This window comes from Emys orbicularis, chromosome 3 (genome assembly GCF_028017835.1).
Source record: "Emys orbicularis isolate rEmyOrb1 chromosome 3, rEmyOrb1.hap1, whole genome shotgun sequence".
NCBI lineage: Eukaryota > Metazoa > Chordata > Testudines > Emydidae > Emys > Emys orbicularis.
Window position 1 is genome coordinate 126,269,398 of NC_088685.1, and position 27,165 is coordinate 126,296,562.

A 27,165-nucleotide genomic window follows, 5' to 3' on the forward strand; every position below is an offset into this window, starting at 1 on the left:
GCTTGGGAGCGGAGTGGGGACATGCTGCTGCTTCTGGGAGCTGTGCAGAACCAAGGCAGGCAGGGCCTTAGCTCTGCTGTGCCGCCGACTTGGACCTTTAACGGCCCAGTCAGCAATGCTGACTGGAGCCGTCAGGGTCCCTTTTCAACTGGGAGTTCCAGTCGAAAACTGGATTCCTGGCAACCCTAAACCCCATGGACTCTGGGAGGGTGGGTGGGCGGGTGAGGGTCCAACCACCCCAACAGAGCCCATTGCTGGGCTGGTGGAACAGGAACCCCTAAACTATCTAATGCTGGAGGAGCAGGGATTCCCTTTATTGAGGCCTCTGTTGGGGTGGTTGGGGATCTCATGTTCTCCTCCAGGAAGCAGTATCCCATATTTCAGGGGCTGAAGGTAGCATCTCACAGGACACCCTACTCCTAACAGCATAGGGCCTCACCTGCCTAAGCCTGGTGAGAGATGGATCTCCCCTTAACAGGAGAAGCTGTCCCCCTGACTTTCTGCAAACTTAGGAAAGTAGTGATTGTATCCATTAACCTTCCAAATCGTAACACAGTTTAATGTTTTGTTTTTGAGTGCAGTTATGTGACAGAAAACTACATTTGTGAGTTGCACTTTCAGGGTAGGGGCTGCACTGCAGTGCTTGTGTGGGGTGAATTGAAAGATACTATTTATAATTTTTGCAGTGCAAGTGTTTGTAATGAAAATAATATAAGGTGAGCAGTGTGCACTTTGTGTTCCGTGTTCTAATTGAAATCAATGTATTTGAGAATGTAGAAAAACATCCAATAGCAAATTTCAATTGCTATTCTATTTTTTAATATTGCTACTAAAGTGCGATTAATCACAATAAATTTTTTTGAGTTAATCATGTGAGTTGACTGATTAATCAACAGCTCTAGTTATCGGTGGTTCACAGTCAAACTGGAAGTGTGTATCAAGTGGGGTCCCACAGGGATCACTTCTAGGTCGAGTTCTGTTCAATATCTTCATCAGTGATTTAGATAATGGCATAGAGAGTACACTTATAAAGTTTGCGGACGACACTAAGTTGGGAGGGGTTGGAAGTGCTTTGGAGGATAGGATTAAAATTCGAAATTATCTCAACAAACTGGAGAAATGGTCTGAAGTAAATAGGATGTAATTCAATAAGGACAAATGTAAAATACTCCACTTAGGAAGGAACAATCAGTTGCATACATACAAAATGGGAAATGACTATCTAGGAAGAACTTCCCCAGAAAGGGATCCGGGGGGGGGGGAGGTCATAATGGATCACAAGCTAAATATGAGTCAACGGTGTAACACTGTTCCAAAAAAGCAAACATCATTCTGGGATGTAATAGCAGGAGTATTGTAAGCAAGACATGAGAAGTAATTCTTCCACTCTACTCCGCATTGATTATGCCTCAACTGGAATATTGTATCCAGTTCTGGGCACCACATTTCAGGAAAAATGTGGACAAATTGGAGAAAGTCCAGAGAAGAGCAACAAAAATTATTCAAGATCTCGAAAACATGACTTATGAGAGAAGATTGAAAAAATTGGGTTTGTTTAGTCTGGGGAAGAGAAGACTGAGGGGACATAAGTTTTCAAGTACATAAAAGGTTGTTAAAAGGAGGAGGGAGAAAATTTGTTCTCCTTAACCCCTGAGGATAGGACAAGAAGCAATGGGCTTAAATTGCAGCAAGGGTGGTTTAGGTTGGACACTAGGAAAAAATTCCTAATTGTCAGGGTGGTTAAACACTGGAATAAATTGCCTAGGGAGGTTGTGTAATCTCCATCATTGGGGATTTTTAAGAGCAGGTTAGACACACCTGTCGGGGTGGTCTAGATAATACTTAGTCCTGCCTTGAGTGCAGGGGACTGGACTAGATGACCTCTCGAGGTCCCTTCCAGTCCTTTGATTCTATTCTATTAGATAATCTTCCCAATCGTAAGTACTAAAAACCTGTATTTTAAAATGAAAGGTTAGCTTCAGCAGGATCTAATAGCACTCTAATTCACTCACACATGATAGGATTTTTTTAAACCTTGAATAAAACAGATTAGAGAAATCCATTTTCAGCTTTTTACTTTGTGCATTTGATAGTTTATTATATATAGTGAGATTGTTCTGTTTATGGTTATTTGCACATCCTCTTTGATGCACTAGCATGGTGACATCATTCATGTTGCTTTTCTAGTCTATTTTAAACTAGCTTTATAACCTTCCTATCAAGCCTCAACTATAAGCTCTTTAAGGTAGACGCAAGTATGGTTATTTATGCCCATTTTAGTGAAACAAACAATAATAATGAAAACTTAAATTTTCATGATTTACCATATTAAAACACAAGCCTATTGCTTCAGTACTTTAACTTCCAATTATAAAAAGCAAGAGAGTAAAAATTATATCCTGTTTGCATTTTATACATGAAATGTTTGGCATTGAATAGCTTGGTAAACTTGCCTTTATAGCTTCAATAACTACACCTCTACCCCGATATAACACGAATTCGGATATAACGCGGTAAAGCAGCGCTCGGGGGGGGGGGGCGGGGCTGCGCACTCCAGCGGATCAAAGCAAGTTCAATATAACACGGTTTCACCTATAACACGGTAAGATTTTTTGGCTCCCGAGGACAGCGTTATATCGGGGTAGAGATGTATGTATTTGCAACTTCTTATATTGTAGTACAGTTATCTCCGTCTACAGGACTGTTTGATTTTGAATACTGAAATTAGAAGCATGCAGTTTATCATTTGATTGTACAGTCAGTAGTTTATTTTGAATTTATAAATTCAAACTTGTTTTTGAATTTATTAGTCTTCAAACTTAAGTCAGTTTATCTGACTCTTGCTGACAGTACTCTTGTGGAAAACAGTATGGCCACTGCAAATTTCACTTTCCTTATTTCCTTTCCCATTGACACTTTAACTTACAGTTTAGTTCTATGGTGACAGTGTCGCTAATCTTTATAAAAACAAAACCCCTTTCCATTTTAATTAAAATATACTGTTTCCTACCCCTAGTTCTACAAACAACTGCATTAGTACCAAAAACATCTTTTATATCCATACTACATAATGATCATTTCAGAACAGAGAAGAGTAAAACAGTCAGCATAAATAAATATTGGCACTAGCCTATCAAAGTTAGTATTTAATAGTGACCCTTTTAGTTTGTCATTTTGTTTTTATCTTAAGCTAAGAATATGCATGGAGTATTTTTCTTTGCATAAATGCTTTTGTTTGCCTGTTAGGTTGATCATATTTTGAAAATAACCACAATGTGAGAAGGAAGGGATGTTTTTAGAAGCCTGTGAGTAGGACTGATATTTAGATTAGTTTGGCTAGTGGCTGGTTGTGGGGGGAACCTTACCAAACTAGCAACAGAAATGTGGTGGGGAAAGGCTGACTTTTTAAACTTTTTCCCCTCAGTACCCTATCCTATAGGCACTGATGCAAGGTAGGCCATCAGGGGAGGAGATGAACACAGCAAGATGTTATGGGGGTGAGGAGGAGGTTGAAAAAAATGTCAGTGCACAGGATGGTAACATATTCATCTCGAGGTTTACATAGGTGTGTTGGATTTTTGTGAGAGAGTTAAGATGCCATTCTAAATGCTGCTAGTTATGGTCTAGTAACTAACACTTGCAAAAACCCAACTTATATTTTTATTGAAGAAGCAGTAAGTTATGCACCCTACCTAGGTGTAATGCATTACAGGTTTTGACAAGTAGCTGATATTTAGATTCTTCTGTTACATGCATACATATTTTTAAGCATACTTAGACATTCTACATATTAGGTAAAATATAACTTAAAAAAACCCTTTTAGACCTAAGGATAAAATACAGGAACTACTTTTCAGTAATCTTCAGATAGAGAGTTGGTTGCTAATCTCAAATAGCTGAGAGAATCTATTAGGAATGTGAAGAACTGTAATAGGATGAATTGTATGTTTAAATGCATTATTTTGTTCCTAGACCATACTGTAGAGAAGTCTTGTAAAAGGTTGTGTATTGTCATTATTAAAATGACCTGGAAAACTAGTCTGGCTTTATGCATCTGATCCATTGCATTTACATGGGGATTTTAAAGCGGTTTGTCAGTTAAACAAGCTCTCAAACCATTCAGCACATAGGTTATTAGAGGTGAATAACGTGGATTTAAAGGATTTAGTAATTCATTCTAAATCCCAGCTGCATTTATTCATTTTTATTATTTGCTTTTAAAAAGGTTCTTTTTAAGTATGGGAACACCTGCTGCTGAGTAGAATCTGTATTTTATCAAGATCACAGGGATAATCTGGTTAGTCTAGATTAGAGATGCAGTGATCAGACAATCATTCAGAGCCTTTTGAATTGACTGCCATTGACCTTTCTACCAAAGCAAAAAGGAATGTAAATAATTTGGTAATTGTGAGAGGTTTTCTTTAGCAGTAAAATAATCTTGCTGAATTCTTTAGCATCTTTGAGTGGAATACCTTGTTATATATAAAGTAGAGGAGAAATCTCTTAAAATAATGTTGCTATATTTTGACATTGTACTGTTTTGATGAAAATCTGACATTTTTATTTTGATTAACCTTAGCAAGCAATTCAAAATATATTTATTCTAATGTGGCATGTAACATTTAATTGCATCTGGCTCAGATATTGATAAAGTAAATTTAAATCCCCCCAGAATTATAAATTGTTGTAGCATACAAGCTACCTTGACAAGTTTTAACCTAATTTTTTATCATGTAGTTTTGAATTTGTAACCAGTGTTACGTTTTGTGTAATCCAGATTATGTTGGAAACTGAAATTCTTACATTTACAGCACTTTTTGTAAGTGTTTTTGAAATCCTAGCTCTGTTTACTATTGGCTTTGAACTATAAATCTGCAGCAGAACTATGTAATAAAGCCAATTTCTGCATTGCAGAAGCCTCTGAGATATTCCTGAGTGAAACCAGTAATATCTCTTGGGAGACATTTTTGATCTGTAAATAAGAAAAGGATTTTTTTTTTCTTTCAAGTGACCTGTGTGCTTTTCTCAATTCTTCAGTGGAATCCTGATTATCACAGCTGCTTCCGTGGCAGATTCTCTGAAATATAAAGGCAGGATATAAATCTGACTTTGTCTGTTTTGTGGTCGGTCCTGATTTTAGGTCTGTCAGAAGTTTGTGCTGTGTAAATGAGGCATGGTTTCATGTGAATAACTAGCAATTGAAAGGTATAACCATGTTTCTCACAGCTAGATTGATTCTGATCTATACTGATTTAAGCACTTTTTTGAACAATCACAATTCCTCTCTAAGGCATAACAGAGACATCCAGTGCCACCATATTTTGTAGAGAGGGCTTAACAAATGCCCTTTGGATATACAATGGAAAGTTAAACTATCCAGAGAAAAAGTAAACTTGTAAATATTGTTGGATATAAAAGTGTAACTCAAAACTAACAACTTTTTGACCAAGCAACACAAACAAAATTGAGATTTAACTCGTTCCCCGGAGATTTATTAATTATGCTTGTCCTGCAAGGCTGAGGGGTTTAAAAGCAACTTGAAAATAAACCAAATGTGATTTTCCCTCTAAAAGCATGAAATTCGGAGCTTAAATTGAGTTCCTCAAACTGAAATTGCAGCTATTACATATCTGGTGTGTAGTTGTTTCTGTTTTCATACTAGACCTAAGCGAGCTAAAGCTCCAGTGAAGAACAGAAACAAAGACACTGGAAGAGTACATTTTACTGTTGAGTGGCACTGCAATAATTTGTATCCTTCTGGAGAGGTTTATGTTAACAAGAGCAGGGCAGTTTTTGTTTTGACTAATTGTTTATTTGCTGAAAAATTCAGTTTCAGGTCAACCAAGACTATTTGCGAATCTGATACGAGTTTATCAAAGTCTCTCTCCCCCCCCCCCCCCATGGGTGGGAGGGGCAGTAGATTCACAAGGGAATGTAGGTGCCATTCTCAAATCTTGTGGTGGTGATATCCCCCTCTTATATTCCATAGCCTCGTGGTTAGAACACTCATCTAGGATGTGGGAGAGATGCAGGCTCAAGTCCCCACTCTGCCTGTTTCAGAGCAAAGATTTGAACTTGGATATCCCACCTTCCAGAAAAGTGCCCTAATCACCAGACTACTCACTAGTCTGGGGTGGGGTTTCTCATCTTTTCCTTTTTAAATACTTCATTGTGCTGGGGAGAGAGAGTGGAAATGACACTCTAGCCTGGTGGTTAATGTACTAACTTGGGAAGGGAGGCATTTGGGTTCTAGTCCCTGCTCCAATGAAAATTTAATAATTTGTGTTCAGTGGAACAACTTCAACAGGAGAGATTGAGATCCACCCCAGAATACCCTGTAACTCAGTGGTTAGGGCGGTGTGGGAAACCCACGTTCAAATCTCTGCTTTGAATTCGGGTAGTGTGAGAGTAGAATCTGGGTCTCCAATGTCCCATATGAATGCTCGAGCCATAGTGCTATACAGTTTAAGGGGGGCTTATCCTCCTCCAGTGGTTTTAAGAACATAAGAACAGCAATACTGGGTCAGACCAAAGATCCATCTAGCGCAGTATTCTGTCTTCTGACAGTGGCCAATGCGAGGTGCCCCAGAGGGAATGAACAGAACAGGTAATCATCAAGTGATCCATCCCCTCTCACCCATTCCCAGCTTCTGGCAGACAGAGGCATCCCTGTCCATCCTGGCTAATGGCCATTGATGGACATATCCTCCATGAATTTATCTAGTTATTTTTTGAATGGCGTTTCCAAATTTCCTTTATTTTTAATAAAACAAAGTGCAAAAAAAATGCAAGTTTTATTTTGGATGGAACAAAGCATTTCAACCTAAATTTTTTTGTTTGTGTTTGTTTCACTGACATAACCAACATGGTTTTGTTTAAGGTTGATCTGAAACAATTTCCTTCCCCCCCCATTTGGCCAGTGAACTGTAAGATCACTTATTCACACAGCGCTAATGTTAACCCCCACTGTGAAATGGTTGGAAGTTCCAATCCTGCTGATTGTGGAAAGGAAGGTAGGTTGACAGGCTCTGCCTCAGGTAGATTCTGAAGCTAGAATCAGACTTTGGAGTATACTTGCGAAAAGGATATTCACTCAGCACAAATGATAGAGCAAACTCTCATAGATGAAGGGCTTTGAGCAATAACTGTTGTTAATGACTGTTTTTCTAATGTTGGTCCAAATGCTCATTACAGCAGTCCAGCCTTGAGGTCCTGATTGCGTGCATTACTGATGTCCAAGAGGGAAAGGCTGCAGTTTTCAAATCTTTTAGAGAGAAAAAACTATTACTGTCCACGGAAACCTTAGTTTCTGGGTCAGGGTTTTGGTGAAAAAGATTCACAAATTGAGTTCCTTACCAACTTGTGTATAACAGTTTCCATCAGACAGAGCAGTTCCTGGGCAAGCAGGATCCCCCACCAACAGTAAGTCTTGTGTTGGTTCAGCTTTAATCAGTCATCTTGCATCCAATCTGCAGTGTTATTCAGCCGTAAAGATTAGTCTCTCACATGAGACCATATAAGCATTCAGCAGTTGAATAGGACTGTAGCAGTTCTCTGAATGGCCTCAAGTAAAAACTCTACAAAGTAGATAGGACCTATTTCTGTGCGATTCCATACATTAGCCCTCCATGCCAGTGAATAAATTACATGTTGTCATTGAGCTGAGCCTCCTTGAAAGAACTGAACCACTTCAGATTGTTCTTACCTGTACAGTTGGATTAGCTTTTGATACCATGGTATTTAGAACTGGGATTTAAACCTGGTTTTCTCTAAGTAATACTGTACTCTCTGCTTTTTAGTCATCTTAACAGATCAGCACTTTTCTCCTGGAAATGCTACCGAGGGTATACAGGTGAAGTTATTTGGAAATTCAGGATTAATCATTATTTAATTTAGAAACAAAAAGAATCTGTCATGTTGAGAAACTTGACAAATTTTCATGTTTTATCAAAATTCCATTATTGAACTAACTGTTCTACACTGGATTATGTGATTACTAGATTATGTAGGTTGACACCTAAAGGGAAGACATAGTAGGAATGAACGGGGTGGTGGTGGGGAGAGTAAGTCACAATTTGTCTTTACATTTAAAATATTTTTATTTTTGTAAAATATTTAGTTGTCTGTGTTGCCAGATTGAAGGCATCTCACAAAACACTAATGTGAACAGTGACTGTGTGAGTCGTCCCCCCCCCCCCCCCATGTGATGCTGCCAGTATAGTTCTACTTTTAGAAGCGTTATCTTCTCTTGGGGTGGTGTAGTAGTTCAGTCTAATGTCTGTTAAGTCTATGTGCTGAAATTGACAATTTGTGTACTGGGGACTCAACTTCACTAGTGAACTGAGATCATCAACTCACTTCATTGGTAATGGGACAATCTCTTGAGCACCAATCTTTTGAGCTCTCCACATCATACCACTACAGGAATGAAGAGGTACCGGTCAACCAAATCAGGGAGAGGAGTAGAGTCCTTTTGAAAGTTGATCCCATCTCTAATCAATCTAGAGATAATGCCATCTTTGGACGGGTGGTCCTACAATCCCTGTTCAAGTAGACTCCAAGCCTACTTCCAGTTGGAACTGCTTGAGTTACCTGCTGTGGAATGGACATGTGCAATCACTTGAAGAAAAAATGGTACCTACTTTTCCATAATTATTCTTCTTCTAGATTTTGTCCATTCCACCTTCCCCCTTCACCTCTCTATCAAAGTCTTTCCGGTAGGAAGGAACTGAGGGGAGTTGGGGGCAGCATAGTGCTTTATACCACTGTGCAGTGGCATGAATCACCAAGAGGTGATCATGCTGCCCTGACTGGTACTGTTAAGGGAAAAATCTTTAACGACTGTATATGATGTGTGCGCCCACCTACAGTGGAATGGCCGTGTGCAACACACCCTTGAGGAACAACAGTTACAGAAAAGTAGGTAACCATTTTTTCCTACCAATTCTTGGTGCCTTGATCCAACTGGCAAGAGCAGTATGGTCCACCCCTGCCTCTTGTCAGCCTATTGCTAAGAAAGCTGAAAAGTTGTACCAGATACCATCAAAGGGTTTTTCAGACTTTCATAAGTTTCAGCCTGTGGTGGCTGTGGCCAGTGGCAGGCAAGATCTGGGCATCACTCCACTCCTCTCCCTCCTTCCCCCCACCCCCCGTATAAATAATATGTTGAGGAGGGTGCATCTGAATCATCTGGCAGTTCGAGGGCATTGCTCTCAGGAGAGGAGTCTGTACGTCCGTGTGTTGGAGTCTGGCCCTCCGATCGTTCCTCCCTCGTGCAGGGGAGGGTTTTACAAGTGGTAGCAGACAATACTTCTGCAGTGTACTATATCAACAAGTAGGAAGGTGCTCATTCCACTTCTCTTTGTGCAAAAGCAATAAGGTTATGGGATTGGTGCATCTTTCACAACGTCTGTCCGGTGGCTCAGCACTTGATGAGAGAGAGCAACGTGATTACAGGCTGTCTCAGCAGGCACCCTTCCCAGATGGCAGAGTGGTCCCTAAAGGATCAGCTGGTTTCGCACATGTTCTCCAGATGGGATTGGCCACACATGGCTGAGTGTCAGTTCTCTAATACCACCAGCCTTTCAAGCCTTTCTGACCTCCTGTATAACACAGGCCATGAAACTTTCACAAAAATAGATTTTTTCCTACAAGATATGCTCTAGGAATTAATCTTGATTTAAAAATTGTCAGTGATGGAAAATCCATTATGACCTTGGAAAACTTGTTCCAGTGGTTAATTACTCTCACTTCTAAAAATTTATGCCTTATTTGGTTATGAAGTGCTATGCCTCCTCTAACTACTTCTCTCTCCAGCTCCTTGGTGCCCAATTCCTTTCTTCCTTGAAGCTGGGGTACTGACGTTTCCTGAACCTGGCTGCGTGCAAACTCCTCCGCTTCTCTGATTCTCAGTAGTGTCTCTGCTTGCCCCTTCAGTCCAAGAATCTTTTCTGTAGCACAGCCACCAACTTGTACTTCCTGTGCATGAAGTCCCTTCTGGCTTCAGGCAGGAACAATAATGGGGCATATCTGTTGCAGTTTACCACCACTATTCCATTGCTGGCCATTGTGTAATCACACACACAGCTGAAGCTGGAAGGAAAGACTCTCACATTTCCTCAAAAACTCTTCGTTTAGTTGCTTCTGCTCACAGCTCTGAGCTCTCAGGTTTGCCTAGCAAGTGACCATTGTAGGCTGCACTAACAGGATATATCTAGGAAGGTAGCTGGTGGAACCTGAGATAGGGAGATAGCACCCAACAACTATTTATACCAAGTCTTCCTGCTTAGCTTGGCTCAATTCACCACTCACCACCAGAGAGCAATTAACCACTCAGACTTCAAACAACGAGGCTGATCAAAACTCCCAGGGTCAGAGCCTCATGGTTTTTACCAAGGCACAAACAGACCTGCTTTAGCTGCTTACTCAAGGGCCCATGGCCTAGCTATGCAGCCTGTATACAGGGAACAAACAGGCACACAACTCACTGATGGACCAAATGCACAAAAGAATAAATGGCATTGTCAGAATTTGTCTAAAACTGGGGGTCTGCTTCTTTCCTGTTTGTTTTTATTTAATTTTGAACTCTGTATCCATTGGTTTTAAGGCCAGGGATAGCCTATGAAGGAAATTACCCTGAAGGAAATAGAAATTAGAAGTCAGTTTTTTTTCTTTTCTTGTGGGAAGCAGTTGTTTGTCAGCAGAAGTTTTCAGCGTGACCTTGGTAGTAGATTGGCAAATGGGGCTGGTCATGTGCAATTGTCAGGACAGAATATTGCAGTATGTAGTAGAAAGTTGTCTCTTATACTCTGATTGTTGTACTGTACTTGGCTTTTAGGGTAGGCTGCTTTGTGAGCTATTTTTAAGTAGTGTTTAAGATTTTAAAAGCTACTAAAAATGTTTGGAAGCAGTCAGCTTAATAGAAGTATTGGTCTACCGTATTATCTGAACATGTATAGTCTTAGATGGTTATACATCAGGTAGCATAAAAGGGAAAGAAAGTGTTACCTGCGGGTGGCTATTTTACAACAGAAAAACTTCAAAAACAGACTCCAACGAGAGACTGCTGAGCTGGAATTGATATGCAAACTAGATACAATCAATTTAGGATTGAATAAGGACTGGGAATGGCAGAGCCATTACAAACATTGAATCTATCTCCCCTTGTAAGTATTCTCACACTTCTTATCAAACTGTCTGTACTGGGCTATCTTGATTATCACGTCAAAAGTTTTTTTTCTCTTACTTAATTGGCCTCTCAGAGTTGGTAAGACAACTCCCACCTGTTCATGCTCTCTGTGTATATATATATATATATATATATCCTCAATATATGTTCCATTCTATATGCATCCGAAGAAGTGGGATGTAGCCCACGAAAGCTTATGCTCTAATAAATTTGTTAGTCTCTAAGGTGCCACAAGTACTCCTGTTCTTTTTGCTTAACAAGGGAAACTCTGCCTTATCTAGTCTCTTTACACAGTAAATCAGTTACTATACCTCAATCAAAGCAGCCAAATTTTATTCTCCCTAAGTTTCATTCTTGATGTAAGTCCCTTTTATGGGGTGGTCAGTCCTTATATTCCACTGATACATTTTCCACATTTGTGTGCACTGTTAACACCTTGTGACCATAAGGGTGAAGTTAGAGTTCTCTGCGTACCGCACTGAGTTTCAACTCCATCACTACCTAGCTTGCATGTAGGTGTGGTTTGAGAGAGAGTCTGGGGGACATGGGAGTTGAAACAGTCTTCTTCTGATAGGTGGGCTGCTTGTTGCCAGCTCAGATCCATGCATTGTGGTGAAGGCTCTGTATTAAAATGTGCTGACAGTGAATGATTGAATATTTGACAATGTGGTCTTGCCTCTTTCCTTTGAATACTCTTGATGCTGCAATATTTTTGTCTGTGTAATATTAATATATTGAATACACGTTTGTTTTACTAGATGTTGACTCGTTATATTGTTATATATATAAACTGCATTGTCGCAATTTAAATAAACTAATCTGTATGTTAGTATTTTTTTAAAAACATTCCTTTAATTGGGTTTTTATATTAACATCATCCACTCATTTGCATTGTCTTACAGATTTTTTTTCTGAATGGTAAATGCCCTTTATTTCATGAGGAATTACAATTTCATGAGACATTATTACTAACTCTCACCCCGATCAAGCTGGGATGCTGCCTGGCTCGCACTCTTTTTTTCTCCCCCGCCCCCAGGAACAATCTTTTCTTTAGCTGAAATAACAAAACAAAAAAAACCCTTCGTTAAAATTAAAGATTTAAAAAAAAATGAAGGAATGGTAGGTACCTGTGAAATAAGCTTTAGTAAACTGAATATACAAGACAAAAATGGCACTGAACTATTTTCTTGAATTCAGTACCTTCCCCTGCTGCCTAATGCTTGTTTATGGTTGGCGAAAGAGAACTATTTTTCCTGCTTTCTCTACAACCAGTCACTTTATCAAATTAGAATGAATGATTCTAAACTTAGAAAATGTTCTTTTTACTCCTATAGTAGAGGCTACTACACAAAAAGGCTGGCTCATCACTTCTATGAACATTTATCTGCCTGGTCAACAATTTAAACCAATTCAATATCTCGACTTTACTGATGGCTTAGCAGTTAACATGTATTTTAATAGTTCTCATTCAGCTCTCAAATATTGTTAGGCAGGGCATGATTCTGGTACTTATTAACAGATGTCCTTGTCAGAGTGGCATCCACCTCATTTGTACTTACACATCTACTATAACAGGTGGAGAATGTGAGCAAGAAAAAGGAAGAGTAAGTGCCAGCTGCATTCATTTTTATTACTGTCTGATTTAACTTTATCTTTCAATATGTGCCCTTAAATTCCTTTCAGATTTAAACAGCATTAGTAGTAATACAGCTATCTGCTTGCAGTTTATCCAATGCAATACCAATAGACTTCTGTAGATCATCTAAAATTATCTTCAGAAATCTGTTTACTATTTTGACTGTGATGGTGCCATTCATTTGTCAATATTTTCTTCATAAACTGTCATCTGGACAGTCCAATTCTTAACTGTTCGAAACAATCTTTTGCCAAATTCCACTATACATCTGGGACGGAATGAGTTTTGCCTCACTTGTTCTCTTAAGGGAAGCTGATATGCATCTGTGAGTGAAAATTGATTTTTTTGAGGACTTCCATGGAAATCTGTTTGAATTGAAAAACCCATCTTGAGTTAATTTTAAGAAATTTGTATTGTAAATTTTTGCCTTTTTCAAGATCTTCCTAGCTAACAGACAGTTACCATCTCTGCAAAGCTAAAATATAAACGTAATAGGGTACATTTGAAGAAACTGTTTTGTAATTAAGCAAAGTGTTTCTAAATTTTGTCTTCATAATGGCTGCTCTAGTCCATCAGTTAAAGAGTCTGAAACCATAGGCTCTCTGTTAAGGTGGCTGCCATTTCCATAAAGCCTTCTCATATGGATGTAAGTAGAGGTCTGCCTGGGCTTAATTTTAAAGCCTGGGTCAGTGTTGCTGCCTCCTGCTTGCGGGGTTGACTCAGCAGTGAAGTGCCCTGGTGCCACCAGACCTGGATGTTGCGGAGTGAGGGGCTGGCGCTGCTGTGATTCCTCAGCTCAGCACAGTAAAGTGGAGATGGCCAGCAGGAGCAGGGCATGCAGCTGCTCCTCTGCCAACCTGTGGGCAGGAGAAGGAGAACCCACCTAAGCTCAAGAGTGTCCAGTTATTTTCCCTTCTGACCTGACCCTACCCGCACCTGGCACATGTAGTTGAGTGCCATCAGATTCCAGGGCTCTAGAAGTAAGGTCACTCTTGGTGAAGTTGGCTATCATCTGGCTGATGAGGGAAGATGGCTGCTTCCTATGCTCTATGGTAGACAACTGAACTGAAAAGTGAGGCAGGACGGAGAAGTTCCAGATTTGCCACCCCAAATGTTAAAAATCATGAGTCAGGCCACACAAGGGCTAGAAACTTCTTTTTTTTAAATCTGAAAACTGAGATTGAGTGGAAACTAGGTCAGATTACAAAGGATGAATATAAACAAATAACCTTAGTACGTAGGGACAGAATTAGAATAAATTAGCTAGAGACATAAAGGGTAACAAGAAAACATTCTATAAATACATTAAAAGCAAGTGGAAGACCAAGGACAGGGTAAGCCCGTTACTCAGTGAGGCGGGGAAAACTATAACAGAAAATGTGGAAATGGCAGAAGTGCGAAGTGATTTTTTTTGTTGGTTTTCACCAAAAATTTTGTAGCAATTGTATACATCTTACTTAATGAATGCCAGTGAAAATAAGGTAGGATCGGAGACTAAAATAGGAAAAGAACAAGTTAAAAATTAACAAGACAAGTTAGATGTCTTAAAGTCATCAGGGCCTGATGAAATACATCCTAGAATACTGTAAAAAGTGGAATAAGGACAACCCCGGGGAATTACAGACCAGTCATCTTAACTTCAGTACCTGGAAAGATAATGGAGCAAATAATTAAGCAATCAATTTCCAGACACCTAGAAGATAAGGTGATAAGTAACAGTCAGCATGGATTTGTCAAGAACAAATCATGTCAAACCAACCTAATATCCTTCTCTGACAGGAAAACAAGCTTTGTGGATGGGAGGGGGAAAACAGGAGATATGATATATCTCCACTTTAGTAAGGCTTTGATGCTTTCTCACATGACCTTTCATTAACAAACTAGAGATATACAGCCTAGCTGAAACTACTATAAGGTGGATGCACAACTGGTTAGAAAACCGTTCCCAGTGTAGTCATCAGTGATTCACAGTCAAGCTGGAAGGTCATATCAAGTGGGATCCTGCAGGGATCAGTTCTCGACTGGGTCTGTTGAATATTTTCATCAATGATTTAGATAATGGCATAGAGAATACAATTCTAAAGTTTGCGGATGATCTCAAGCTGGGAGGGGTTGCAAGTAGGGTAACCAGATGTCCTGATCTTATAGGGACAGTCCTGATTTTTGGGTCTTTTTCTTATATAGGCTCCTATTTCTCCTCTTCCCCCCCCCCCCATCCTGATTTTTCACACTTGCTGTCTGGTCAGTCTAGTTGCAAGTGCTTTGGTGGATAGGATTAAAATTCAAAATGATCTGGACAAACTGGAGAAATGGTCTGAAGTAAATAGGATGAAATTCAATAAGGATAAATGGCAAGTACTCCACTTAGGAAGGAACAGTCAGTTGCACACATACAAAATGGGAAATGACTGCCTAGGAAGGAGTACTGCAGAAAGGGATCTGGGGGTCATAATCGATCACAAGCTAACTATGAGTGAACAGTGTGACACTGTTGCAAAAAACGCAAACATAATTCTGGCGGTATTAGCAGGAGTGTTGTAAATAAGATACAAGAAGTAATTCTTCCATTCTATTCTGCGTTGATTAGGCCTCAGCTGCAGTATTGTGTCCAGTTCAGGGCGTCACATTTCAGGAAAGATGTGGACAAATTGGAGAAAGTCCAGAGAAGAGCAGCAGAAATGGTTAAAGGTCTAGAAAACATGACCTATGAGAGAAGATTGAAAAAACTGGGTTAGTTTAGTCTGGAGAAGAGAAGACTGAGGGAGGACATAAGTTTTCAAGTACATAAAAGGTTGTTGCAAAGAGAAGGGAGAAAAATAGTTCTCCTTAACTTATGAGGACAGGACACGAAGCAATGGGCTTAAATTGCAGCGGGGTGGTTTAGGTTGGACATTAGGAAAAACTTCCTAACTGTCAGGGTATTTTAGCACTGGAATAAATTGCCATGGGATTTTGTGGAGTCTCTGTCATTGGAGATTTTTAAGAGCAGGGATGGTCTAGATCAGTGGTTTTCTAACTTTGGGTCGCGACCCAGTACTGGGTCACAGAATGCAAGGCACTGGGTCGCCTTGCTCAGCACCCAGGAACCCTGGCAGCTGGCCAGTAAAAACTCGTCATCCCTATCTGTTCTGACACTACGCTGTGCCCTGGAAGCAGCTAGCAGCAGGTCTGGCTCCTAGGCAGGGGTGCCACGGGGCTCTGTGCGCTGCCCCTGAGCCCCTTACAACCTGCAACCCCCCTGCACCCCAAACCCCAGAGCCCTGACCGTCATCCTGCACCCCAGCCCAGAGCCCCCTCACACACCCTGAACCCCTCATCCCCAGCTGCTTTGGGTCGTGGGTATCAACAATTTTCTTCAACTGGGTTGCCAGGAAAGTTTGAAAACCACTGGTCTAGATATTACTTAACCCTGCCTTGAGTGCAGGGGACTGGACTAGAAGACCTCAGGTTCCTTCCGGTCTTATGATTCTATGATTCTTACCTGATCTCTTGTTTCCAGGAGCTGGGTCTATAAGAAAACAACCCTGAGATTCACAATTAAAATTACTAGAGTTGGCAATGCTGAAGTTCCCATTGTCTCCTCTGAGCATTGCCTCAACTGGTATGCAGAATTTCTAAGCTCTGTGTGCTTTCCTTTGGTCCCACTAGATCATGCTGCCTTCTGGGTACGTCATTCACAACTTTCCAAAGTCTGTAAATGCTGCTTCAGTCCTTTAATGTAGTCCATATTTTGTCTGTAAGGGGAGAAACTCTCCTCCCATTCGAGCTCCTTTATGCTGTGTAGATGGGCTGGAGTGGCATTAAGGGGCTGGAATGGCTGGGAGAGACTTCCCCTCAGTGCAGGAACTGAGGAAGACAGTAGAGTGTTGAGAAATGGATTGCCTTGGCAGTGAGAGAGATGTCCTAGAAGGGAAGGAGAATCCATATCTAAGAATTCAGATCTGGGGCCCTCCTCCTTGGGCTCTCTGCTTCCCATTGGCCAGCTTGGCAGTGGGGAAAGAGCTGGGAGCTGAGTGGCCCCATTAATTTGAACTTATTCTTAGGATTTGGGGGAATTCTTGTCCCTTTTAGCTGGAAGGAATTTTTCCTGTTTTGCCAAATTGGCAATTGACCGGTGTTTCTTGGTCTTCCTTGAAGTTGTCATGGAGGCATGGTTGGATTAAAAAGAATAGGATTTGGTCATTTAATATTAGGAGTTTATAGGAATGTTTAGTTTGTCGCAGTTTGCAGCCAGTGTCCAGTGTGGGTAAAAGATAAAAGGGTCAACTCCTAGAGGATAAGAGACTTAAGATTTTATTAGTAGATTTTGTACCTCTGGGAGAAAAGGGCAGACCTGAAGTCTTTGCAGACTCCGATCCCCCTTTGTGGGAAGAGCATGACAGGATTTAGAAGTGTGCTGAGTTGTAGGGGCAGACTAAGGAGTGTCTATCCTGAGTTTCTGGTGGGAGCCCTGTAACCCCACACTGGACTCCGTTAAATGGCTGTTATGTGATAGGGTAAGAGAGAGGTGGAGTGGGCATATAGAGCCCCTGCCCAGTGTGGAGTTAAGAAAGTAGAAGCTTGGTGTTTGAATCCATCCCTGACTGTCTTCATTCACCTGTGTGTCCTGATCAATGATAAATAACTTTCAGCATGCTGTTTATGGATTTAAATATCTTTGTGTGTGGATTTGCAGGTGACTGCAGAACAAGTGCACAGCTAAGATCTTTTTAAATTAGAAGATGTTAAAAACTAGACTTCAGCAATATTCATCAGATCTGTGTAAACTTTAATGCATTTCTGTGTCTTGGTATTTGTTAAAAGTAGCTGTGATTTGTACCTTGTGATAGTTGAACATCTGTTAAACCTCTTTGTAGCACATAAGAGTTTCATTGCTTGTATTTCCATTTTTCTATTCCTATTCTGTTCTCATTGCTGTTCCTCTGCATGGAACACAGAGAGGGATTTCACTGCTGAATGGTAGTTTTCCACTTATTTAACATACCTGAATGATTTACAAGTAAAATTATCACTTACCAGTGACATTGAAGGGCTGTCAGAATAATGTACAAAATTAGGACATGTAGTTCAGGTTTATACTTCAGATTGGGCCAGCTGGTAGCTTCTCTTCCTATGTGTTAAAAATATCCTTTAATGTGTTCCCAAATGCCCAGGATACAATGAAGAAAAAAGTATTGCCGTGAAATTAAAAAGAAACTAATACCTAGCAAAAGATTGAACATGTTAAAGGAACAGGTTTTACTGTATATTAGTTTAATAATCAGATCTATCTGAACTCCTTTCACATGCTTTATAGAAGGGGAAAAATGATCAAAAGCATCAGTACCAGATCAAAAATTATTTTAAGATTAAATAAAATTTTTGTAAAGCTTACAAGTTGTAAAAACTAAATGAATTCCTGATAATGTGTATTATTAGAAATCTGCTGTATTCAACAGTATACAAAACAGTATGTGGTAACATTTTCCCCATAGTAAAATCACTCTAAAACAGCTTGACATTTAGGCAAGACATTGTTTGTTTTTGTATTAAATAGAGTAATTATGGTCAGTGTCTTAACCAGTGGAAAATAAAACAAAAAATGAATTAATGTTTGTGCCTCCCACATGCTGTGAAATTAATATAATGTTCACTTACACCTGTAGGTAGTCTATCAACTCAGTGTTATTTCCCCTTATTAGAAATATTTTAATGCATGCTACTTTGCACTTACAGAATCTTGTTAATCAGATGATCTGAAAGCACTTGCTTAATATTAATTAAGCATCACAACATTCCTGTTAGGTAGGTAAATAGTCTATCCATTCTAGGGAGAGCCAGTGGCAGGGCTGATTTAGATTGTTTGGGTTCCCACACTACGCATTTCTTTATCTTGATGTTTAAATTGGTTTTAAATTTAACATTTACCGTATATACCCAAGATGGTTAGGTAAAAATAGCAAAAACTGTATGATCCTTTCATAAGCCGACCCTATATTTCAGGGGCTGGTAAACTTTGGCTCCTGGCCGTCAGGGTAAGCCGCTGGCGGGTCGGGACACTTTGTTTACCTGGAGTGTCTGCAGGCATGGAGCCCTTCAGCTCCCTGTGGCCGCGGTTCACCGTTCCCAACCAATGAGAGCTGTGGGAAGTGGCGCTCCCATTGGCTGGGAACGGCAAACCGCGGCCACAGGGAGCTGAGGGGCTCCATGCCTGCAAGACACTCCAGGTAAACAAAACGATAATGTATTAGATATTCAATTCAATGATTCCATAGAGTTTAACAAATTTTGGTGTAGACCCATTTATAAGCTGAACCCCGCTCTTCGATGCGTCACTTCTTTACCAAAAATATTTGGCATATGAACGAGTATATACTGTACTCTGAATTTCCTTTGTTTTATAGCTAGTTTTAGAGATAATTTCAGCATTCCTGTAATGTTTATTACCCTAAAATACTGCTTTGTATTCTCAACCTAACTCCCTCTTACTTTATTTTTGGTCTGGGAAATAAACACTATTTTAAATAGGTTTTCATACATATTCCCAGCCTTGTTCATATATATTATATGGATATAAATTCAACGATGTATTGAATATGTAGTTAATTGGAATTTCAGTGTTAAGAGTGGAACTAATTTTAAGAAACCAGTGTGTGGATATATCAGTGCTGAGTACAATTAATCTAATAAACAGTAATATAAAGAATATCATCCCGTGTTGATGGCACAGTTTTTTAGTGAACACTTAACACAAACACTAAACTGAGTAAAAACTGATGTGTAAAATCTTCCTCCTTTATGACTAAAACTTGCAGCACACCAAAAATTCTGTTGGCCATTTTCTGTTTAAAGCTAGTATTGGACCAATAGAATAAAAATCTCTGTTTCTTAGACCCTGGTCATGCAAAAGAGGATAAGCCCAGCATTCTGCTGAAACTTTTCTCTATTTAAAAACTGAAGTTTACTCATTTTTTTCAACTGTATATATTTTCAGCATTTTATGTTGCTTAAATTATTTCTGTTTTTACTCTCTCAGATGTTTTTGTATTCAGTAAATGTGTAAGAAAATTTTGGAAGGGGGTGTTTCAGGAAGGGATTTCTGTAGATTTTAATTTGGTAAATTGAGAGATGACTTTGGATGTAAGAAAATAGTGAAATTACTTTCTAGCCTGAAGATCACACAAACATCTGATCTACTTAGTCCACAAACGTTAGCCTTCTTGTCTTTAGTTACATCAAGGATTTAACGTAGGCTCTTATGCAACATATGATGACATGTGAGAGCTGTTAATACATCTCGATAGATTTTTGAATAATTTTGTGATCGCTGTATTTAAAAAGTAAAGATTTTTTTTCTTTATTCCAGTTCAATTTTGTGGGAAGAATCCTTGGTCCCAGAGGACTAACAGCTAAACAGCTTGAGGCAGAAACAGGATGCAAGATAATGGTCCGAGGAAAGGGCTCAATGAGGGACAAAAAGAAGGTAGGTTTTTTTAAAGCAGCAGTTTTCAACATATGGATTTTACGTACAGTACATAAGGCATACATTTTCCTAATGCACAATAACTGTGAAGGCCTTAAAAACTATTTCTCCTACTTAACATTTTTTTTTTTTTTTTTGCAATAAATTGTTACAATATATTTAATGTTCTTTGAGTAGAGTCCCTATGAGTACTCCACTTCATCTGGAGAAACACCTGCAAAAGTAAGAGATTTCACCATTGGTCTATCCAGCAGCAGTTCTCCCCATTTCTCTCTTCCCTCTCTACTGGTTTGGATTACCTGTTGAATTTTAAAAAGTTGGGTCTTTCTGTGAGTGCCATCACAGTTTATTTGATTGCGGTTACCGCTTTTCATTCCCCCAGAGAGGGATTCTCAGTGTTTGCCCACCCCACAACAGATAGATTCATCAAGGAGTTGATTAACCCTTTTTCTGTAGCTTAGAAAGCCCACACTTGTATGGGTTTTGATCTTGTTCCTTAATTGCCTAATGAAACCCACCTTTGAACCATTGGCTAAATGTGCATTACTACACCTGTCTTTGAAGGCAGCTTTCTTGGTAGCTATCACTTCTTCCTGGAGAGTTGGAAAATTAGGGGCGTTAATGGCAGATCCTCCCTTTGGCAATTTTCTTCAAAGAAAAAGTATCTTTACGGCCACATCTGCCTAAAATGTCTTCTGAGTTCCATGTTAACCAGGTTAGCCACATTCCATTTTTTTTTCCTGAAGCCAGACCAGGGAAGAAGTTGCCTTCCATAGCTTGGACGTTAGAAGGGCATTAGTTTGGTTCTGTCCACATAGAATGCTATTTAGAAAGTCTCCCAAACTGTTTGTCTTGTTTGTGGACAGATCCAAGAGACCCCCAGTTTCTACGCAGACTTTAAAAGTATGTATCCAGATGTATTCTTTCTTGTTATTAGACTGGTCACATTCAGCCCCCTTCTAAAATAGCCCTTATTTCAAGATCCCAATCCAAGTCCATGCACTGTTGAAAAATGTATCGGTTGCAGAAATTTGCAAGGCTGCAACTTGGGCATGAATTCATGCTTTTCCCAAACACTGTTCCCTAGTACATGCTTCCAGACCAGATGCTGCTGTTGGCAAGGCAGTCCTGTTGGTATTAAATTCGGCTCCAAAGGTCACTTTCTCCTGCCATGAGTACTATTTTGGGAGTCACCTGAAGTGGAGCACCCACTTCAGGATACTACTCGAAGAAGGAGAGGCTACCTACTTTGTACAGTAACTGGAGTTCTTTGAGACCTGTTTCTCTGTGGGTGCTCCACTACTTCCCCTTTGAGTCTCATCTCGAGAGACTTTGCAGAGAAGGAACTGGGAGCGGTTCTTATCCTCGATATGGGGCGTGAGGAGGTCTGGAGCTCGTGCATGGGCCAAATGGGCACTGCAACTGAAAATCTCAGATCAAACGCACTTAAGGTATATGTGCACCTGAAGTGGAGTACCCATAGGGGCACACATCTCGAAGTCCAGTTACTGTGGAAGGTAAGTAACCTCTCCTTTTTGCAAAATTGGACCAATACTTCAAAGCACAGTATAATCTTTTAATAAATTCTTAAATTTGTGTGCACTGTAATTGCACAATTCAGTTTTCAGTTAACCAATTAATATTATTCTCCACTAACTAATCAATTTCTATTAGTAATTTATGATTTACAGCAAAGTTAAACATGAAAATAGAGCCCCAAAATGTGTTCAACTGTATCTATGGAAGGGCCATATGTCAGAGAAGTATTTTTAATTTAAAAAAAAAATCCCTTTCCATAATTGTCTAAAAACTTCCTGGTCCACTGAAGGTATTTCAGAACTTAGAAATATCTGATTTCGCAAGTACCATAGATAGTATGTGTTGGAAAAAGACAATGGGAATTTGTGGTGATGTATCCTGAATATTTTGATTGAATCAAGACACACCAAAGGTGTTCCTTCACATATACCAGTTCGGGGCTAAGGGGGAGATGACACCTAAACTTCCTGCCACGGAAGCCCCACTCCTCCTCCAGCCATATGAGCTCAGAAGGGAGAACCTTCTGGCAGGAGTTGTCCTGTGGGCGGATGCTCATGATGGCAGGAGCAGTTACAAAAGCAGTATCTGCAGGCACCTCAGATGCTGACATCATCAGACTATGCTTGGTACAATGTTTACTCTGGTCACTTTTTCTTCTCTGCTACTTGGCAAACTGCTTGCCTTAACCCTCTTCTTCCACCCTCCCTCAGTCTCTTTATTTCAGTCTTAGTACACCATGATCCTCTGTTCTTTCCTTTAAAATATCCCTGAATGTCCCTTCTTCCTTGTTTTCCCTTTAATCTAATACCTTCCCTCCTCACCCACTCTGCCCTATAATACATTTTGTGTGTGTGTAAACAGAATTACAAGCATAAGTAAACTAACTAAAAGCCACCCAATAATTATTTTAAACCTCCTGAAACTAACCACGTTTTCAAACCATCACTTCATTCACTGTGCTTTTATGTTAACATCCCTTTCTCTCACCCCATAACTGCCTTGTTTAGTTTGATGGAAAGCTCTTGGGCAGGGACAATGACTTACCTTGCCTTGTTTTTCTCAGGGGTCTCTAACTGATACTTGAATAAAAATAATAAGAGAATTTTTTAAAAAGTAGTTAAAACTTGCATCCTGAATTCCTCCTGCATACTCGTTAGCATGGACATTCCACATATAAACCAGTCCTTAACTAAATTTTCATTTTTTGAGATTAAGGCATTGCTTGTATGGAGTTTTAAAATATAACTTGCCAAATGTAACACTGTAGATTTGACAGTTGTTTGTAAAGGCTTTTGAAATAATGGTTTTCCTCTAGATGAGAATGAGAACTATTAGACAAATGAGTAGCTTCAGAATGCTTCAGATGACATATAATGTGTGGGTGTTGAGGCAAACGATGTGTGTTAAAACAAATCATATGGTTGACCATATGCAAACAATCTTGGGTGACTCCATAATGTTAATACTAACATTAAGGGTATTAATCTTTTGAAGTAACTACTGTAAACTTTTACATATTTTTAAAAAATATATATGTATTGTAGCAGAAGCTTACTAATGAAAATAACCCTTTGAAAGTTCTGTTAAAAATTCTAGTAAAAACTTATTTTTAGTAAGAAGAATATGACTGTTGTACATACCTGACTCAGAGCCAGCAACCACCTCACCAGAACCTTTTAGGATTTTCAAACCTCATTCAGGTTTAATCTAGTAGAAGATCATTCCGGCTATTATTCACGAAAGCTTTATTGTAGCTGCTAGTTTACCAACAAACAGTTTGACTTCTACTTTTTTTCAGATCAGATTCTGCAGAGTGGGTCAAATGTGAAGACACAATATGGTTAACATTGCAAGGATGAACTGTCAAACTTTTCTCTGAAAAGTGAAATATTTGTCTGTTTAGAAAGCTGGATGCTGTTTAAATTCATTCAGTCTTTGTTTGTTTTGCCTAAATGTAGATGTATACCTTGGTTTCCAAAAGACAGATGATTAAGTGTTTGCCAAGGTATAATTCTTAAATTCTAATAATAAAATGAGTAATGTGTAAACAGACATAAAGGGATAGGGGAAGAATTTTGGGAGAGCTCACTTGCAGTTAGGTTGAATAGTTATCTGAATGAAGGTTTATTAATTCTTAATCTTCCATATTATGGGTATCCTGTTTGAAAAGTTTTCAGACACTTATTTCACAGACCTAAACTTATTAGTTGTCATTCAAAATGAGAGCAAGATCCAGGGGCACTATCTAATTAATAACCCACCTGCCTGTCAGGAAGGAGAAGGATGCTGATATTCTTGCTTGTGGGCTACTCTGAATGCTGGTGAGGTGTACTGAGCCTTGGTCTACACTTAAGTTTTGCCGATGTAGCTATGTTGATTAGGAGTGTGAAAAAAACCACACCCCAGCCTACACAGCTATGCCAGCAAAAGCCTTAGTGTAGACAGTGTTTTACCAGCAAAAAAAAAAAAAAAATCATTTCTCAGTATAAGCTGCATCTACCGTGGGCAGATTTGCCAGTATAGCTATAATTTACAGCTATATCGGCAAACCTTTTCTAGTGTAGACAAGGCATTATTCTTTTATCTGCTTCTAGCTCAGAAGTTCTCAAACTGTGGGTTGAGACCCCAAAGTGGGTCGCAACCCCATTTTAATGGGGTCATCAGGGATAGCTTAGACTTGCTGGGGCCCAGGGATGAAGCACGAGACCCACTGCCCAGACTGAAGCCAGAAGGCTTCAGCACTGGATGGCGGGGCTCAGGTTACAGACCCCCTGCCTGGGGCTGAAGCCCTTGGACTTTGGCTTCCTCCTACCTCCACCCTGGGCAGTGGTGCTCAGGCTTCAGTCCCGCCTCTTGGGGTTGTGTCGTAATTTTTGTTGTCAGAAGGGGGTCGCTGTGCAATGGAGTTTGAGAACCCCTATTCTAGCTAGTCAGGTGACTGATGCTGAAAGCATCCTTTCCACCTCAATGGCAGTGGAAGTGAAAAGGAGCATTCTCATTTCTCCTTCTGTCATTGCCACACTGGAGCTTTTACAGTATTTGGAGTAATTGGGTCCAGTGCTCTGCCATTCTTTTGGCTCACAGGAGGGTGCCTCATTTATTCTGCCCCTTCTCGGCCTCCTTGCTGCTTGTGGTGTGGTCTGTTTTCTAACCCTCCCTCAGCATCCACTTCTTGAGCTGTTGTTTCTCTTCTCTGCTGCTGTTCAGCTTTCCTAAACTACATCAGCAGAGTTAAATGGACATTCTTGTCATTTATTGCTGCCCACGTGGTTCTGAGCAGCTGCAGTGAAGCTGATCTTTCTTCCAGTGATTTGTCCATATGTATTCCACTTTTGGGTGCGCATGCACTGGAGATTGGAATCTTTTATAGCCAGAAATGTGCATTGGGGCCACCCATGCACTCTGAGCATCTTCATAGCTCGTATTGACGCCAGAAAAGGCAAAGTGGGCCCAAACACCCCCGAGTTCCTTCTTACTGCCCGTGGCTGCAAGACGGAATGCTGCCAGTGTCCAAGTCTCAAGGCATTTCTTCGTGCCCCCCCCCATATATTGTAGGTGGTGTTAAGATTAGTTAGGTCTACAAGTGTATATATAGTGAAGTTTTCCTATTGGAATTTATAGGTATAATTTTTCTGTTTTTTGTCACTTGGGGTGAAAAATATTTTCCCCTAGTATTGGGATTTAGTCATGATTGAAGCTTCCCTCCTGGGAAATGACTTAATGATGGCTGCAACAGATGCTTCTTTTGCCTCAGGAAGGGGCACGTTCCTGGCAAATATTGCATCTATATGTCTTTTTCAAAATGGACCCAAGAGGCAGTAGAGGCTCACCTCCATTTTTTTCTTTTAGACTGCCCTGTTGACCTATTTCAGACCCAGGTAAGCAAGACCCATCAAACTAGCTTGATCTGAGTCCAGAAGTGCTCTGGGAAGTTCCAAATCAGCTGCCAGCTCCTGAGCACCGTCCTCCAAATGGCCCTAGTTGTGTACTCTGGTAGGGCTGCTAAATCCTCAAGTCAAACTTCAGGCAAGAGTAGAAAGGTGCATTGCTTCTCTGGAAAACAGGCAGATTTCCCTTGGCAGACCAGAGCAAAAAAAAGGTTGAGATCACCTCATCTTTTCCAGCCTAAGAGGACTTTAGGGCCCAAATCAGCTACTGATGGAGACCTGAAGGAGCGTAGTACCAGACTGTTGGCACTGTCTCACAAGATGAGTAACTACCTCCGGTATGGAGTCTGCATACCAACAACTTGCTCGGTACCATCAACGCCACTTCAGTGCCCAATCTGTTTTTACAGCACCAACTTTTTTTCAGTATCGAGCTCTTTTGTGTTACCAGGAGATCTCTATTTACTGAGCCAGCATCTCCATTGCTCTCTTGGGTGCTGACTGTCTCAACTATGGTGTCAGCTACCACCATTATAGCAGTTCTGAATACCTCTTTAGCACCACATAGGGCACAATCTCAGATTTCCTGAGACCTCAATTAGGGTAGCGTCAAATCTGGATGAAGACTGTTACTGTGTCTGATTCAGAGCCAAGTAGGGAGGCATCCTGTTCGTATTACCCTTATGACTCAGGAAATTGAGGGCCTCCTATATGCATCAAATGTTTAGAGGTTACAAGGATAGGTACTCTTGGTATCCTCCAGCTTGGCCTGTAATCCCCCCTTTTCCATATAATATGCATTCATGGCCCTACTGGAACTTCTGGGTCTTAAAAATATGAGAGTCCGCCTCTGTCTACCCCCCCCCCCCCACCTTCCAGAACTAGAATCACCTCTTCTGCACTTCTTCTCAAAGGGCTCAGTTTGCACTCCTACATACTGAATACTAAAAAGAGGTACTAGAGGAAGAGCATCCTCCATGTAAAAGATCACCCTATGTCAGCTAACATTTCATTGTTCCTGGATAAGGCAGTGATGTCCAGTTCACACTCAACAATTATAAGACAACAATTGAAGACCTTCCCTTCAAAGGCCTTTTTAGCACTAACGTGGATGACTCCTTGCATATGTTAAGACTCCTGGGCCACTCTTTGGTCACCAGGTGCATACATACCAGTTCCTAGAAAGAAAGCCATGATTCTACACCAGGCAAAGGTCATTGCCTAATGTTTTTTTCATCAAAGATCCTCAGAACTTTCAAGAAAAGACAGCATTTCTAGAAAAGGAGACCACCGGCCTCTCATGTTGCAACCATATTAAAGAAATCATTTTGATGTGTTAGTTGAAAGTTGCCTTACGGAAACCTGCAGGATCTATATTTATTCTCCCATCCTTCCGATTCTGAGGGTTTTGAGAACATCACACAGGATTTGGCAGTAGTGATCTAATTGGCAC

At 40.2% G+C, this 27,165-nt stretch overlaps 1 protein-coding gene across 10 annotated transcripts in view; it reads left to right on the forward strand.

The window, feature by feature from the left end:
• The window catches only part of QKI (QKI, KH domain containing RNA binding), a 323,675-nt gene that overhangs the window by 127,167 nt on the left and 169,343 nt on the right, over positions 1–27,165 (forward strand). For all 10 annotated transcript variants that reach the window (XM_065401352.1, XM_065401353.1, XM_065401354.1 and 7 more), the window contains exon 3: positions 20,170–20,286. In XM_065401352.1, the coding sequence (XP_065257424.1) occupies positions 20,170–20,286 (117 nt within the window). The remainder of the gene's footprint in view (positions 1–20,169; positions 20,287–27,165) is intronic.